The sequence below is a fragment of the Anticarsia gemmatalis genome, chromosome 2 (genome assembly GCF_050436995.1).
Source record: "Anticarsia gemmatalis isolate Benzon Research Colony breed Stoneville strain chromosome 2, ilAntGemm2 primary, whole genome shotgun sequence".
NCBI lineage: Eukaryota > Metazoa > Arthropoda > Insecta > Lepidoptera > Erebidae > Anticarsia > Anticarsia gemmatalis.
In genome coordinates, this window is record NC_134746.1 from 4,613,950 (window position 1) to 4,630,640 (window position 16,691).

A 16,691-nucleotide genomic window follows, 5' to 3' on the forward strand; every position below is an offset into this window, starting at 1 on the left:
TAAAGAGTTCGTCACGTAATGAAAGATCTTTCGGGGTTTCAAGTTCATTTGGATTTCCTTAGACGGCAGTTAAGAAACGAGATGAGGAAACACGTTTTGCTGTTACATAAAGCAGTTTTTTTTGTATAGGTATTCCAATTCTCTTTTTTTACATTTCTGGTATATCTTTATGTGTCTATTTTCTCTTGTACAGTCAGGCAATAAAACCTAATCCTGTCATAAAAATGGGTATTTGTGACAAAACATAAAGTATCTGCTCAATTGTTCGAATATTTCTGACATAAACCTAAGACTATAGCTAAACACACTGTTCTTTTGTAATAAAAACTTAATGTTATCATTCACTTTCCACACAGCCAGTAAAACCTTTCACGAAGGCAAACAAACTGCGGCGAAAAATTAAAAGTATAAATAACTGTTACACAACGAAACAGTCATTTTCTTCAACGAGTGTTGGAGCCGAGTTTTGGCAATGATTAATGGTTTCAGTAAAAAGTTTTACTTACGCCGCACGTGCTAAGGATACACCTGGCCTAGCACTCCTCGAGGGTGCTTGCCACCGCACAAAATACCTCCCGAACATTATTTACCCTTTAGGGTAATGTTATGTCTACTTTTTTCCCTCTTGTTCAGAGGAAATTAAGTTTCAACAATGTTTGCCGCCATTTTTATGTTTTCTGCGTGATTACGTGAGGTTAACTTAATTGTAAAGGGTACAATAATGTGCTTAGAGCCTTGTTTGTCTAGATTACAACACACATAAAAGTGCTTTAGTAAAGGTAGCAAATAGCTGTAGCGTTTAATGTTTTTCAAGTAAATTGGAATGTGTTAAAAGCTGTAAACTTTACGTAACATCCAAGTGTCAACATCGAAGAAATGCACAGGTAGGTACGTTTTATTGATATTTTGCAATTATTGAAATAATTTAACGGTGACCAACGACAATACATTGCTTTTAATTTTAATAAGCATGTTTGTTTCTTAACTTAACTAGTGGGTAGTTTGCCCAATATAGTCAGTTGATCTACATATTTCTACATACGTATACATGACAAGTATGAAATACAAAGTAACATTATACACGTGCATCTCTCTCATAATATTGTAAAATTTTCTTCATACGTTATTTTATTTCGTGTAACTTTTCAATGTCATTTCCACGAAGTGTTCGCGTTGTACTCAAGTAAATTGGAGTACACCGTACTTACACGTTAGGTGTGAATTACCGAAGCCCTTTTCAAGTTGCAATTAAGAAAAGGTGTTTCCAATTTTGTTACGTAAAATCGTTCGTATGAAATTCTTCCTTTAGAGAGGCTTTCAGCTTCGAATAACAATATCTTTATAGCAATAAATCACGGCGGGAAAAGAGGTTACCGTGGTAACTAAGTACTCGTTAGTTATTTTTTGTAAAAATCTCTTTTGATTTTCTTGCTTCCTCTCGTAAAATTGAATTAATAAAACACTCTATATTGCTATCTGTGTTAATATAATATTGTCATTGTAACCAAAAATATGTTCGAGTATTTCCTATCGAGCGAAACATCTGTCTTTAGTTAGCGGTATACAAAAGATTTTTGCCATACAATTGCAAATTCGCCTTTCTCTAACAAATCGTCATGTATGTACGCTACCGCACGTAGCAATTACCTCATACCATTGTACGGTATGTGATTGTTTGAAAGATATCCGTCTGCGCTCAACTTATGGTGCTATTGTTCGCTCTCGATCATATTTTACATGCGCTACGTATATTATGTGCCTTGTTGTGTCTGCAGATTGTCGGTCGGCGGTTCTGTGGGAGCCAATTTTGCTGAAATTTTAGCTACAGTGAAAAGAATAATATTGCCCTTTTGTTCGCCAATTTGATTTCTTCCGTTGGTCTTTGTGTTACTATTTTAACGATAGTTGTATAGAAGTCTTTCGTGTGTTCAATCCAGTAGAGCCGCTGACTATAACTTTTATAATTAATCGAGGTCATATAGGTGAGAGAGTCGGGCTTTAAAAGGGGTAAATCCTTTAAAAATCTCACACTAAGGCAAGGGACAAGAGTTAAACAGAACTTTCAGGTAAATACGACACGTTTAGTTCTTGCATTCACACATATGTTAGAAGGTTGGTGTTACCGTCTCTCATCCTGCCTTGTTACTTGGAGGACTAACGTAGGTGCTAAAAATAACCTTACAAAAAAAGTAAAACTTATTGACTCAATTATTCTTGGTCTGTCAAAATACGTTGTTGTGAAGTGTTATGCTCTCGTCACCGATGAAGTATCGACTCGAGTATTGAAACGTATTGAGTGTTTCATCTCCACTTCGTCTCAATATCAAAGTGTACTTGGTTTATATAATTGTAACCGATACCGAAATTACTGTTCTATTTTATTACACAGTCTGAATGCTATTATTGTATCCTTTACATGTTGTATTGCAAGTATCGTTTCAAAACCTTTTATTGTTCTAAAATAATCACCACGAGAGATAATCTTTAATACACCGACTATCTTTTAAAAATCTCCTATAGAAGATTTATATACAAATGTCAAACAGTTCGCTACAATAAACTGTATTGCAAGTCCGGACGGAATTTCAATAATGTATTAAATTCTCGGCTACAAACCAGACTATTTTAGTCTTCAAAAATAAAAGAGCACGTCCTTCGGCGTTGGGAGCTGGATCGCGAGTGCAGCGGAATGCGTAGAGCTACGGGCGAGGCTGTGCGGGCGCAGGCTCCCGAGGACATTCCGGCCGCCTTAGTCACACAACCGTTGGATTAGTACGAGATAGAGATTTTATCTCAGAACCCGGGATAATTACACGCACATGACGTTCCGATGATTTGTGGCGCCCTTCCGTGAACACCATTCAACGCATGCGCACTATTATCTCGTATTGTCAAAGTTTTATTGTAATTCATTGCTCGAATTCCACGTAGTTATATTTTTATTCGAGTGTTTCTGTGTGAACGGATATGCGCTGTAAAATGGTATTTTAAATGTTTGATGTTGGAAATGTTTTTTTAAATATTTTACTACGTGATGGAGTGGCGTCGTTCAGATTGTAGGTACTATCGAAGTAAAACAACACTGAAAAATACAGTGGAACAACACTGGAAAAGAACAGTGTCAAAGTTGCAATCTGGGTATAGAGATTGCAACTTTCACATAGTTGGTATTAAATTGCTCTAGCATGATTTTCCATAAACCGTATATATTCTGGAAAGAATCGAGTGGTAGCTAAAAATTACGGTTCAAAACTTCGCCGGTTGAAAACAATTGATAGAGCTTAAACTTTTAAGCAATATTTATAGTGTGTCCGCCGGTCAATTTTTCACAAAATGTTTCGTTCGCTACATTACAGGCTATGTTCCCTCTCATGGCACCCCGATACTCATCTGATTCTAATTAAGTTTATACGATTAACACATAAAGGAAAGTGACCTAATTAATTGCTCCTGCCTTACATCTAGGTATGATTACGAGTAGTGTATCACACCGTCTGAGGGAAAATTTGTTTTAGATTCGAAAGTTTTATAAACTGTTTTCTAATTAGTACTATCTTTAGTGGCCTTTTATAGTCGGTATTCAGTTAGTTATAATTGTTCAATAAACTTTATTATTACGTCTTTCAGAACTATTACTTTTTGTTGTAAAGACACAGTCTGTACAACCTTACAATAATAAATAGCAATATTTTATGTCTTTAGAAAGTCCAATGTGAAAACGCTAATAGAATTTCCTGAATACACGTTTTAAAACGGTTAATAAATATGTAATTGGATAGCTTTATGTTTGTGTTACTTCGTCGGCCAGGTGTTCACAGCCCTGTACCTAATTAGTTTGTAAAACTTGATGAATTCCCAACAAGAATCCAAGTTGCCCGTGGCGGGGGTAGCGGCAGACCCCGGGAAAACTTCCTTTGTTGTTTCACCGCAAAATCAATCAACATTTAATTAATTAAGGCCTTCTTTCACCATGCCCGTCAAATTTACACTCGGCTAGTTTATATAGCCGAACTCCATAGAATTATTATTTAGATTTCTGTGCTTTAACATTTCCGAATTTAAATACGATTACGCTTTATTTTAGTTAATTGTAAAGTGGGCCTAGTATTATATAGATTTAATTAATAAACTAAATGAATTCCTACTTAAATATGAATTGCGAGGACTATAATAAACATATACCTAAACAATTTGTTTAACGCGTCTATTCTAGATCCTTGCTAAAAGACCGAAACATCACCACGCACCAAATTAGCGTCATAGAACCTGCTTAATACGCCACAGACTTTAAAAAATACCATAAACCTTTCCCGCGTTTCACGATAACCTATATTCGACTCTACTACACAAGTCAACACACAGTATTCTTTACTAGTCGTTAGTCTTAGTAGTTAGTCTTTACTCTTCAGTAAAGTATGTATGTATGTGGTGTGGAGGCGCCGACACATGTAGTGATAAATTAGCGCCATCTATCGGCCCAACATGATAGAGCGATCATGTCCGCGGCCGGCATACAACCTCCGTGCTTAGGTACTGTGTACCTGTCTTCGGTAGTTTATTAGCTTTAATGTAAGGGATTGAGTTAGTTATTTGATTATGATGTAGTTTGGAAAATTAGTTAAATACTGCTTTTTTCTATTGGTTAGTTTAAAATAAGTGTACTACTTTAAACGGAAGTTTAGTTTTTTAGAGTTCAGTTCGATAATTGTGTGATATTTCAGTTTTAAAGATTAATTCTGTTAGATAATTTCAATAATTAAGCAAAATATATCTTTAGAGTCAAAACGCATTGTGATGAATTAATTGGATTTAAAATACATCAAGTAAATTCGAGAGCTGGTACTTACCCATTTTGCTTTACAAAGTCTATTCGCAATCTTCTGTTAAAAAAGATTTAATTTCAATTCAGTATTCTCTGAGACTATCTCTAAACCAACTTATAAAGCCTCTTTATAATACTATTATAGTGTATAAAACAGCTATTATAATAAGGGATAAACCCTTGTTAGTTGCTCAACAAATACCGTTCAATCTCCGGGCTGTTCAATCATATTTAACCTCGTAATTTTCCCTAATAGCGCCACCTTTCACGCAATGCGCGCAAACAACCTTTCCGAACCGAAAACGGGAGTCCGACAAGTAAATAAAATATGGCGCAGTGGTCCAGTTGTAGCTCTACTGATCCCGATTTAGAGAAGGGATTTGGTATTGTTTTGTTTTTTGTTGAATATAACTAAAAGTTGCAGTAGTGGTATTCTATGTTTTTGGTTTGACTTGTGGTGTTTTTTGGAAGGTACAATATGGTTTTAAACTATGTGAAGAAAATCTAGCTATGTGAAGATTATGCATTTTCTTGAGTAGGTACCTTAGCTCCTTCCAGGACACGCTTGTTTAAGACAAAACTGTGGTAAAAATGACTATACATTTATCACTTATATAAAACTTTTTTTTTTTTTTTTTATAAAGACAACTCCCGCACTAAGAATTGCTCTTGTGTCGCGGGGACTTTTACAAACATACAAACAACGGACACAAAGCACAACCAGACCCGAAGCAATTATTTGTGGATCGCACAAATAATTGCTCCGTGTGGGAATCGAACCCACGACCTCCCGTTGCAGTGGTATCGGCGTGGCGACCTAAACCATTGCGCCACGGAGGCAGTCCATTATACTGATGGAGAATGCACAGCCGGAACTACTGAGCGTAGAAAGTTGCAATTTGGTATGAAGATTTCTTAGGAAGTGTAGAGGAGCACTTAGAGAGGATTTTTGGGAATTCCCCCCCTCCCCTCTTCGAAGAGGGTGAAAGGAGAATGATATGATGACAAGAAAGTTAATCTAATAAGTATGTCAACAAATCGACCTCTAAAAGCAAAAGAGCAAGTTCCGTCAATTCTAATGAAACGTCTTGATGAGTTAGAGTATATGTTCAGTGGAACTAATGGTAGTCCTCACCTGACAATAGGAGAAGCATTTATATCTGTTAGCGTGACGTCACAGGGCTGCTCGTGATATATCGTGTCTTATCGCCGCTACTTGCTTCAGTTCATCTGTTTTGTTGCACTACTTGTGTCAAGTGCGGATTCTCATAGGTTTACCGTTCTTCTGAATTGCGGTCATTTTGAGATAAATATCTTGGTTTCACGCAACGCCTAGCTCTAACGCTTAGTAAGGGATAGTTTCCATTTCAATACGGTTTTTAAGGAGCAAGTTAATTGTAGTCTATTTCAATCAGACTCTGTTCAAAAGTTTATAAAACAGCCCAATACAAGTAAAATATATTGATAGACTGGAAGATAACCATAACAAAGCTTTAAACTAGTCTTAAAGAAAGATATATGTTCAGTTTGAGCATTAAAATTCATTAAAGAAATGCACAATACAGCTATAAACCCGCTGAATGTTTATGCCTCAATCACGAACCTGAAATAATTGCGACTGCAAACAAGCGAGAAATTTTAAAACAAGAAATATGTAGATACAAATATTTCACGTTCTGAAGAGTACAATCACCTCGCCTCCGCACAAACATTATTTAATTTGCGCAACAAACTAATTGTTTTAACCCTCGAGCGAAATAAACGTTCCCATTCATTTTAACTATCGGTGAATAAGAATTCTTTGATCGTTTTATTGAATTCGATTAAAATTCCTTTAGTTGTCAAAAATTTTGGAGTTTTCGTGATTAATTGTTTAGAAATGTTGAGTAAGCGAAGTTTGAAGCGGATTCGTGGATCAGGTAACAATTTGTGGGGCTCATTAGCATTATACGATTATGTGAGCTCATCAAAGCGGTGTAGGAGGTGTAGGTAAACGGTGACGTAGCAAGTTCGTGTATTACGTGTTCAGATTGTTGAGATCACAGAGCGCGTATCATTTCACATGTAAATTGTTTGTTTTGTCTAAGTGTAGTTGGTATTCAATTACTTTATTTAAAGCCGGTTTAGAACTATGAGTAATGGAATATGTTAGTTTAATAGTTGGGCAACTAAATTCTTGAGTTTCTCTAGGTAAACGGATGTCTGGCTAATACTAAGATTTCCATTAAAATCCTAATTATCACAAAAATAAAAACTCAAAGGGAATTTCAGTTTCACAAGAACTTTTAGAACTCTTTTAATACCGTGACAATTAATCTATTGTTGAACAGAAAGTAGCTAGTTTTTATGCTAATTACCACGTCAATCAAAATCATCACATATCTATTTTCATTGTGATAAAATCATCAATCTTGTATTTAAATGATAGGAATATGCTTTAGGGGCACTTGCATGTAGATTGCCGTGTCTGTCTTACAGGTTATGACATCGTTAGTGAGCATAGAATATAGTGCTCTAGCACTTCAATCTTGTACCGTAGTTGTTCTTATTATGTTTCAAGTTATACAGCGTGGGACTTACGTTCTTAGGGATGTTACTTAAGGAAGAAACAACCAGTAAATTTCTGTAAAATAATGATATTTTTGAATCTGTGTTGTACTTTTGAATTCAAACTTGAGATATCATAACTTAGAAGGGAGAAAAATATTTTAATTTACACACTTTTATCAGGTCCTAGCTATAACAAACTAACTATGTAATAAAATCCCAAATTCTGAATGATTACTTAAATAAGTATCTTTATAAAACTACACAACAAGAATTAAATGAATATTTCAAAAATCTATTCTCAATAAGTATCAATGATCGTTCAAAACCTAGTTAAATACTATGAATTATTAGAATCCGTCGTGACTGTAAGACAAACACGCAGTTCCTTACCTTTTACACGTATTGAGAGGCGTGTAACGCGTCTACCGGGGTGATACAAAGCTTGTTTTATTTTTTATCTGTGGGAGATTTTTCATGCTATCACCAGCCATTGTGCACGGTTCTTTTTTTATTTCAAAATAGTTTTTATACGTTGTCCGTGAGGCTGTATACTGTGTGGCCAGTGCTAATCGTTTCGACTTGTGAAGACAAGTCAGGACACGCCTCACGCGACTACAACACTTTATTCCAACATTTAATTGGATTGCTGTTTATTGGGGTGTTGAATATTAAGTGTTAGGTATCATAAATTAAAGATTATTGTTATGTGACAGTTTTAGATTTGGTCGTAAACGAGACAAGTTTACCGCTTAAATGACTTTATTATGCTAATGTTTTGCCAAAGTCCGAAACATTTTATTTGTTTCCTTTTTTAATTTATTTTATAATCGAATTAAAATACTTGGGACTGTTCACAACAATTGACTGGTTTTAAAGTACATTATAGATCGCTTACATCTAAGTATCCATTCACGAAGAATGATGAATATACATGTAAGAATGCGCCGGTGCACTCGCGTACAAAAGACATAAACGCACTCACGTAATGCCTCCGTTTGCACCTCGCCATAAAGCTGCCTGAAGAATTGATATAATTTCCTGTCCTTTATTATTTATTGTATAAAAACTCGCCCGCCAAAGTGCCTCGTATATTGTGGACGATAAATACAATAAAATTTAGAATCTGGCGCCTTCCGTTAAGTAACAAAAGTTTTTTCAGCGCGAAATATTTGTCAATAATAAATGAGACGTCCCTTTTATGAGCAGCAACATTGAAGCCGGTGTGTAGTGTTGCTCGGGACCACATAAATATAATAGGGTCAGGTACAAACTTAAGAGCCGAGTGGGTAGTCGCTGTGATTTAAATGATTTTCAAACATTTTGTGCTAATAAATTTCAGTTAAAATATGCCTTTACAATTTTAATTTTTGAATTAAATTTTATCTGCTGCTTCCTTCTGGTGGTTTTATAGAAAAAGTGTGGTATTATTATTATGGAAGGTAGTAGCGATCATCCCCTGTCATTACTTAAGCCTTACTCTGTGTACCAACAATTGCTTATACTAATACAAAATAAGTTATTTTTTATATAAATGGTACATGTAATCCCTAAATTAAGTAGCGAACAAACAAAATACCGTCAACTTTACGATTACAATAAAATTTTCCAAGCATACAAAATCCTACTTTCACTTAAAACATTAGATAAATAACAAAACAAAGCTAACTAAAGCATCGGTGGAATAAATAACAGTAACCTGAACATAAATAGGAGAGCTCGCTGTAAGTTTATGAGTTGCGTGTACAACGCTACGAACAATAGTTCGCGGCGGGCGGCGACTCGGCCAAAGCGCTCAATGAACACACTACCTGGATTATCTATCGGTGATAAATTAAAAATATGGCATTTGAACGGCATTCATCATCCCTGTGGGTCATTCCGACCCGCCGCCCTTTGTCTAAGTAAAAAAGTCCCCGCTTTGTATAGTTTGTATGCTCGACAAGTATCGGTATGCCTCTAAACGAAATACTTAGGTTATTCAGTGATTTTATTTGATCCTGTGGCGTTAGTAGTTCAATTTATGATACTTATGATTTTGTACATTTAAGTCTCAAATAGATACTCTTTTGATTTTAGTATCCATCTTTAACAGACTTTATTGAATTAGAGAAAAAAAGAACTCAAAATTTTTTTCAACAAAATTGTGTCAATACTTTTTTTTGTTATTTAATCAGAGAGCCACTTTGAGTTAATTCTTCATATTTTAGCAGCAAAAGCCATATATTTTATAAAATATATAAATATTTATCAGTACACTTATACAGTCCTCAATTAATATAAATGCACCTACAACTGATTCAAAAGTGTGATACAAGTTATGATTAGTCAAAGTCTGTCAACATTCAAGCCACGTACCTCTCATCATACTTATCATTTTCAACAACATTACTTAGGAATGTAGATGTCTGATAAACTATACACATTTTTATGTTTGTTTGTCTGTTTCCGTCGCTCTATTAAATTGCTGAACAGGCGCTTTGGTTATCACGCCGCTAAAAATGCAGAGGTTTTGAATTCGATTCCTGCGTGTAACAGATATTTATTTAAGTGATGAATCTTTTCATTGTAAGTAGAGGTTACTGTTCTTTGTATGCAAAGACAACAAGACGAGCAGTCTTTTCTTTATATCTTGTATCTATTGTCTTTTTCGTGAGTGTTTTTCAATGATATCCAGAAAGTAGCTTAAATATAGTTACTATCGGGTCAAATATAATTTACTGCCAGTAGCTCAGGTATTTCAAAAACTATTTTATTATTGAATGAAAAATGTCGTTGCATGTTACGGAGACTCGTAATAGCGCTTAAAAGATCACACAATGATGTTTTTTTATGCGGTAGATCTAAAAGCGCTTGTCAAATTTGCATCTTCGTATGCAAAATTGACAAGCGCTTTTAGATCTACCGCATAAAAAAACAGACAGACAAGACGACGCGACGCACGTCCAACTATCAAACTGTAACAAAAGTTTGATACCAGTACATCAAAAGTTCAGGGTTTGCTGTACTATTTGTATTTTTTTGCCAAAGAGCTAACTTAAGTATATTATATCATAGTTCGCCGCGCTATAATTTCTTGAGATTAGTTTAGTCTCAATCCAACCCGTCCACTGACATTGGTTATCTGCATTTCATATATTAATATATGTATAGTGAAGTAATTATGTTACAGAAACAGAGAAACAGATACCAATTCAGGCCGAAATTGAATTCGTAATAACATTGTCTTACTAATTGGATCTGGCAGCCGATAGTGACATATAGTACTCGTTGATATGTGGTCTTCACTGTCCTATTAATTTTTATCTTGTGTGTCGGTCGTGTAAATATTGGCTAGTATGGATCGGTGGGGCTATCAATCACATTAGTGTTAATGTTTGTTGTTCAGTATTGTGTTATGTGATCGCGAGGCGGCGGAGTCGGCTCACACAGTGGACGAGCGACGAGCGAGTAGTGGCGGCGCGCTCGATAGCAGTGCGCGCGCATCGAGCCGCATACACTCCACTGTCGCGAGACACAACACATAACCACCACTCGTACAAGTCGCACAAGTCGCACGCCGCATCCCCGACTCGCTGCACACTCTACTGGTCCGAGTGTCAGCTCCACAGATCCTCCACCGACACATGAACTCCCCGCGGAAAAATCAAACAACCACACTTTTTGCCGACATTTTCAATGTTTTATAGCCACACAAAAAAGCTCCGACGATCACGGATGTATCTGATTCGCACCGAGCAATAAAGCCCACGATTCGCAACGCTCGAAGCGATATTCTCGGATTAGCAAGTTTTTACAAATTTTACACGCCCTTACGTCATTCCGATAATCGCACGATTCGCTAAATTAATTCCAGTTTCGGAAAGCTCTTCGAATAATTTTTATTTCAGTTGTTAATTTAAAAGTTGTGCGGTGTGCGTGTGTGGCGGAGTGAGCGGAGTCAGGCGGCGCGGCGAGTGTGCGAGTGTGGCGACGCGCCTCAGTCCGGGAAGGCGCACCGATGAGGGAGCACGCGTGTCGCTCGCCGGTCACATCGACGAACGCGCGCTCGCGAGTGATCTCTACAAAAACTAAATCGTTTCGTATTTGAAACTTTGTATTAATTGTTGTGTCTGTTGTGAACATGAGGTGTTTAGTGGTGATTCTGAGCGTGGTGGCGTGTGCGAGGCTGGCGGCCGGCGCGTCCGGCGTCTCGTGCGCTCTCGCCGACGAGTTCTTCGTGCGCCACAACGCATCAGCTGATGATGGCGATCTACCAGGTGCGGATACAAACATCATAACGCTCAACTTCGCGTATAATCCGCCGGGGAAATGTCACTGACGAAAACCTTTCAGAGTTTGCCAAGTTTTCACCCTACAAAATTAATGGTGGAAAGTAAAACTTGAGAGCGAGTAACTTTCGTGATTGACTGCCAGTACGATACGTGAAGATACGTGTGACTCTACCATAGTTATATTGTTAGGAAGGCTCTATTACATATGTATATGAGTATACATAGGAGTTTAATTCATGAGCCCGCCATGGTGTACCCGGTGGGGGCGTTAGGCTGCTTTTTGCAATTTCAGGCTTAGTAGAGACTGATTGCCTCCTTAACATAATTTAATGCAAAAATGTTTTGAACATTTTCTTTTGCTTCGTTTGCAGGTTTGTAGAGCGGTTAGAAGCCTACTGAGAGGAAACTCTTGTTGAAAACTTGATAAGTGGCTCTACTGGCCGTGATTAACTTAAATGTAGGCTTTCACGGATAACTTATGTATTAATTAACAGCTTTTCAAGAGCAAGTCTCTACAAATTAGCTTTTCTCGGTAGCTTTCAGTTTTATTACGTTTATTCAAGAGTCTAGTTATTTCTCTCGGGATCGAAAGTAGTTTAACTAATTGCCACACGGAAAGTCCTAAGTTCAATGTTTAGGTAGAGCTGTCTGAAAGCTTTTAGTTATATTTATGAAGTTATTAAAATCGATCAAAGGCAATAAGTTAATGGTAAATTATGAATTATAACATTCGGTTGGACAGGTCGATTAGAATCTGACATCTATGACCTTACTCTATTTATCGACTCTACCTTGAACTTCGGAAATTAATATGGAAATTACTTTATTGCTGCTGCTTGTTTAGAACTTCAAATACTGTTTTAATGGAAAGGTAAAAGTTAATTTGACGATGATAACAATTTAGAGTCCGAATTCAAATATTTATCGGACACCTAGCAACAACAACGTGTTAATTTTTGCGATCATTGTTCTAACAATGTAGAGTTTTGTATTTCTAACTAAAATATTACAATGGAGGGTCGCTAATAATCTCTACCTGGAATTCCTCTGAACTAAGCCACTTAGGGATAGAGACGATATGCAAAATACATTACAATTAGCGCTTAAAAGGTATTATCTTTAGGCAATAGAGAGTTGTGACTGTTTTTAGGAAATGTATTCCTAAAAACATATTAATATCGGTATAATCGATATGACAATCAAATTAAGAGTAATTTCGTTCAAATTATAATGTTATTGAAAAAATACACTTGATCAAATTGGGGCATTTGATCAACTCAAATCAAAGATTTGATCATACCATCATACAATAATCCAACATAGCAACGTAGAGCAATAAATTAGAATGTAGTACTTGTTAGTAATATGTCATCTGTGGTGCAATAGCGAGGGGTGTCGAGTGTATGCGCACGCGCCGCACATCTCCGATGTCCGACACTCACAGCTGCTTGGACTTGTCAGGCTTTAGGTGACTCTACTTTAATCATTTCATGATAAATATAGTATATTAGCGATATTGATAGGAGTGCGAAGGTTCGTCTGTGTTTAAGGCTAAACTGCTGAAACGTTTTTGATGAAATTTTGTGTAGAGATAAAGTCATTGATTAGTTATTTTTGTTGTTTTAATTTACTAAAATTATATGCTGGGTAAATAAATAATGTCGTAAAGTAAAGCGGATTGCCAAGTTTCGCTAAATATTTTTTTCTTATTAAAATAAAGGGAATGTACTATTCATACTTATAGGCTTCGCTATGTTATCACTAAATTACTGGAGTAAGTACGGTAAAGAAATAAACCACATAATGAGGAAAAGCATTGTTAGTTATAATTTATAGCCTTATCGTTTTCCTGGACATAATATATTATTAAAAATAGTTTTTACCGTGTAAGAGGAAAACGGTCTTTAAACGATTTTTGGTGCATATTTTATATTAAAAGTCGGTACCAGTATTTGTATAATATTATATTAGCAGTCGTTATGCTCACAGCGTCGTTCGGTAAATGATCTGTGGGTTAAGCAACCCTAAGCGCCTACTGTGGTATTTGCTCTGAGCGTCTCCGTGCTTCAGAGGGCACGTTAAAAGTCGGTCCCAGTTGTTATCAATAGTATAACAAAAGCCATGTCAAAGGCCTTACGGGCGGCTTGAAAAGAATTGACACAAGGTTGACCACTAACCATACGATAAATTAATTAAATGTATTATGACTGCCTCCGTGGCGTAGTGGTTTAGGTCGCCACGCCGAAACCACTGCAACGGGAGGTCGTGGGTTCGATTCCCACACGGGACAATTATTTGTGCGATCCACAAATAATTGTTTCGGGTCTGGTTGTGCTTTGTGTCCGTTGTTTGTATGTTTGTAAAAGTCCCCGCGACACAAGAGCAATTCTTAGTGCGGGAGTTGTCTTTTTTTTTTTTTTTTAAGTATTTTGTGCCGTGGTTTTCGGGCATATAATATTTTTATTGACTTTCACGCTAGCTTCATCAGTGACCATGTAAAAGACCAACAGCATCACCAAATATGCCAACATTGCCAATATTGGCTACAAAAGTGTTACTACAGTAACAGGCCAACATAAGGGCCAGTTGAGTCGCCAACATTGGTCCAATGTTTTCATCGTGTTAAATTAGGATGTGGATTGTTGCTCACGATGTGTTATTTGTAGTACAATTGTGACGGGTGTCGTTCATAATATCACTCCTTGCATCGCTTGTCCTTTCTAAATGTCAATTTTAATATAACTTGGCCATTGACTTTCAGTTTGGGTAGACTTTAAGTTGGTATAACTCGTTTTCTTGTGTTAAGAGTACTGTGATGTTAGGATTATAAATTGTTTAGTGGCTTAAAATTCATATTTTAGAAATCCATGTTTATATTGGAAATGCTTAAGTAACTGTGTCTGCGAGTCTTTCAGGAATAAATGCAACAGTTTCATTGACATTGATTCAAAGCCTGAGAAAGGACTCTAGGTAGCGTTAAGTATCCACGCGACCAAGAATTATGACATTATAGACGTATATTCGCATAAATAAACAAACTTTTGCCTCATAATTTTCTTGCTTTCAATTTGTGACTGTACATAATAAAGTTTTCTAGATTTAAGTTGATTAAAGGATTAAACTGCTAATCTGATTAGTAATCATATCCTATCAATTATAGTTGAAGAGCCGCCATTATCCTCATAGAAGATAAACGTTGTAATAAGGAAAACTTATCATTATACAACTGACAACTAGTTGAAACATGGTTATTGCATGTTTTAATTAGTCACTAATTTACTACAATATCGCAATTCTCTACAATCGGTACTGCTGTGTATCGAGAGTTTAACTTTAAAAATGTACTGCCAAAATAGTTCTTATGGAGCCTGCTAGAGGCGCTGATCAGATTTTTGTGAAAAATTTCTCTATAGCTAGCCAGTTGTCGGTAGTCGATAGTGGTAGAGGATCAAGCTATAGTTTCTATAATAAAGAGATATTATTAAACTTCTTAGTTGTGTTTGGGCTAATTTGCGGTTAAAATAAACCATTTATTTAAGCGTTGGTCGCTCCACTTCTGAGTAAGTATCAAAAGAAATTTTGACATTTATTTATCTATCGGATAGGCCATCTAACACTTATCCATGAGCCGTGAAACCGGGCAACCTAAGTATTGTCACTTACAAAATATCATTTGTTATAAACAGGCAAAACGGGCATTTTAAATTAAATATATGGTTTTGATTATATGTATTATTAGATGATATAAGTTAGTTATAATATGTTTACCTCAAAACAGTTTCAAATATTTGATAACCAGTGAACCTTAATTGTTATCTATTGTTCTTTCAAACATTTGGCAATATTAGTATTGGAAACATAATAAATATGTATAAGTATAAGATTCACTTATTTTCGTTTGAATAGTTCTCGAAGGACAGCGGCTAGATAAGTGATGTTATTAAAATTAATTGCTGTTATTATTAACTAATAAATGGCACGAAAATTCAATTAACTCTCGCTCTATTTGATAAAGAGAACACTGTTTTAACCTTAGTAACTAGCTATATTAACATAATATTGATAACATTAACACTTTATGTAATAAACACTGATAATAGTTGTCATGAATCATCCAACAAACTTATTGAGTGGCCGAATTAAGTAAGAAGTAAGTCGGGCTTGTTACACACACATTCAGTTCGGCACGTTTGTATCGGCAAGTCGGTTTAGCACGTTCGGTTCGGCAATATTTATCGAATAGCAAATCCGACTCGGCTCACTTGTTCGTCTTGTGCCGATCAGGTTAGGCTGCGTTCACACAGAGTCTTGCTCTATCGGATCTGTTTTTTTGCAGGATCCGGGTCAGTGGCAATTGTATTTCTATGGATTAGTTCACACGAACATTCGCTTTTAGGACCCTAAAACAGAATGTCTTTTAAAACCCTAAAATCGTCATTGACCTGGATCCCGCAAAAAATCAGATAAGACGGAATAAGACACGACTCAGTGCAACATTCGGATTTGCCGATTGATGCCGAACCGAATATATGTGTACAAGCCTTACGTCCCGTCCACCTGTTTATCTACGGCCTCGATAAAAACATCGTTACGTGTTCCCTCACTCGTTAAACCTCAATCACTTTTGTTTAAGGACATTCTTAACAGTCCAGATAATATTTACGTTGCTAACATTAAAACTAACAATATAAATCTACGTATCTATTTAAAAAAAACCCATTGACTTAATATTTTTTATGTTAGCTTGGTGGGAATCCAGGCTGTGTGCCGCATTCCACTAATTGTGCAGTATTAAATAAAATCAACTACAAATATCTTAAAGTTGCATTTTTTCGCCTACTAACCAACCATGTTGAAAATTCTTCACAAGCGATCTGGGAATATAAAATTAAACAAATTAATCCTTTTTTTTTCATTACCACAAGTATTCCAAATAACCGCGGGGCATTTTCATTTGTGAAAAAAGCGATATTATAAAAAAATAAAAACATGTTGTCATTTGATTAAATACTGGCAGGTTTTGGTTGTAGACTGTCATTAAAAAAACG

General features: G+C 36.1%; 1 protein-coding gene across 1 annotated transcript in view; it reads left to right on the forward strand.

Moving 5' to 3' along the window:
- The first annotated feature begins 11,306 nt into the window (after window positions 1-11,306).
- Window positions 11,307-16,691, forward strand: part of dally (division abnormally delayed protein) — a 114,812-nt gene continuing 109,427 nt past the window's right edge. The window contains exon 1 of the mRNA XM_076125551.1: window positions 11,307-11,628. Within this exon, the coding sequence (XP_075981666.1) occupies window positions 11,493-11,628 (136 nt within the window). The 5' untranslated portion in view covers window positions 11,307-11,492. The remainder of the gene's footprint in view (window positions 11,629-16,691) is intronic.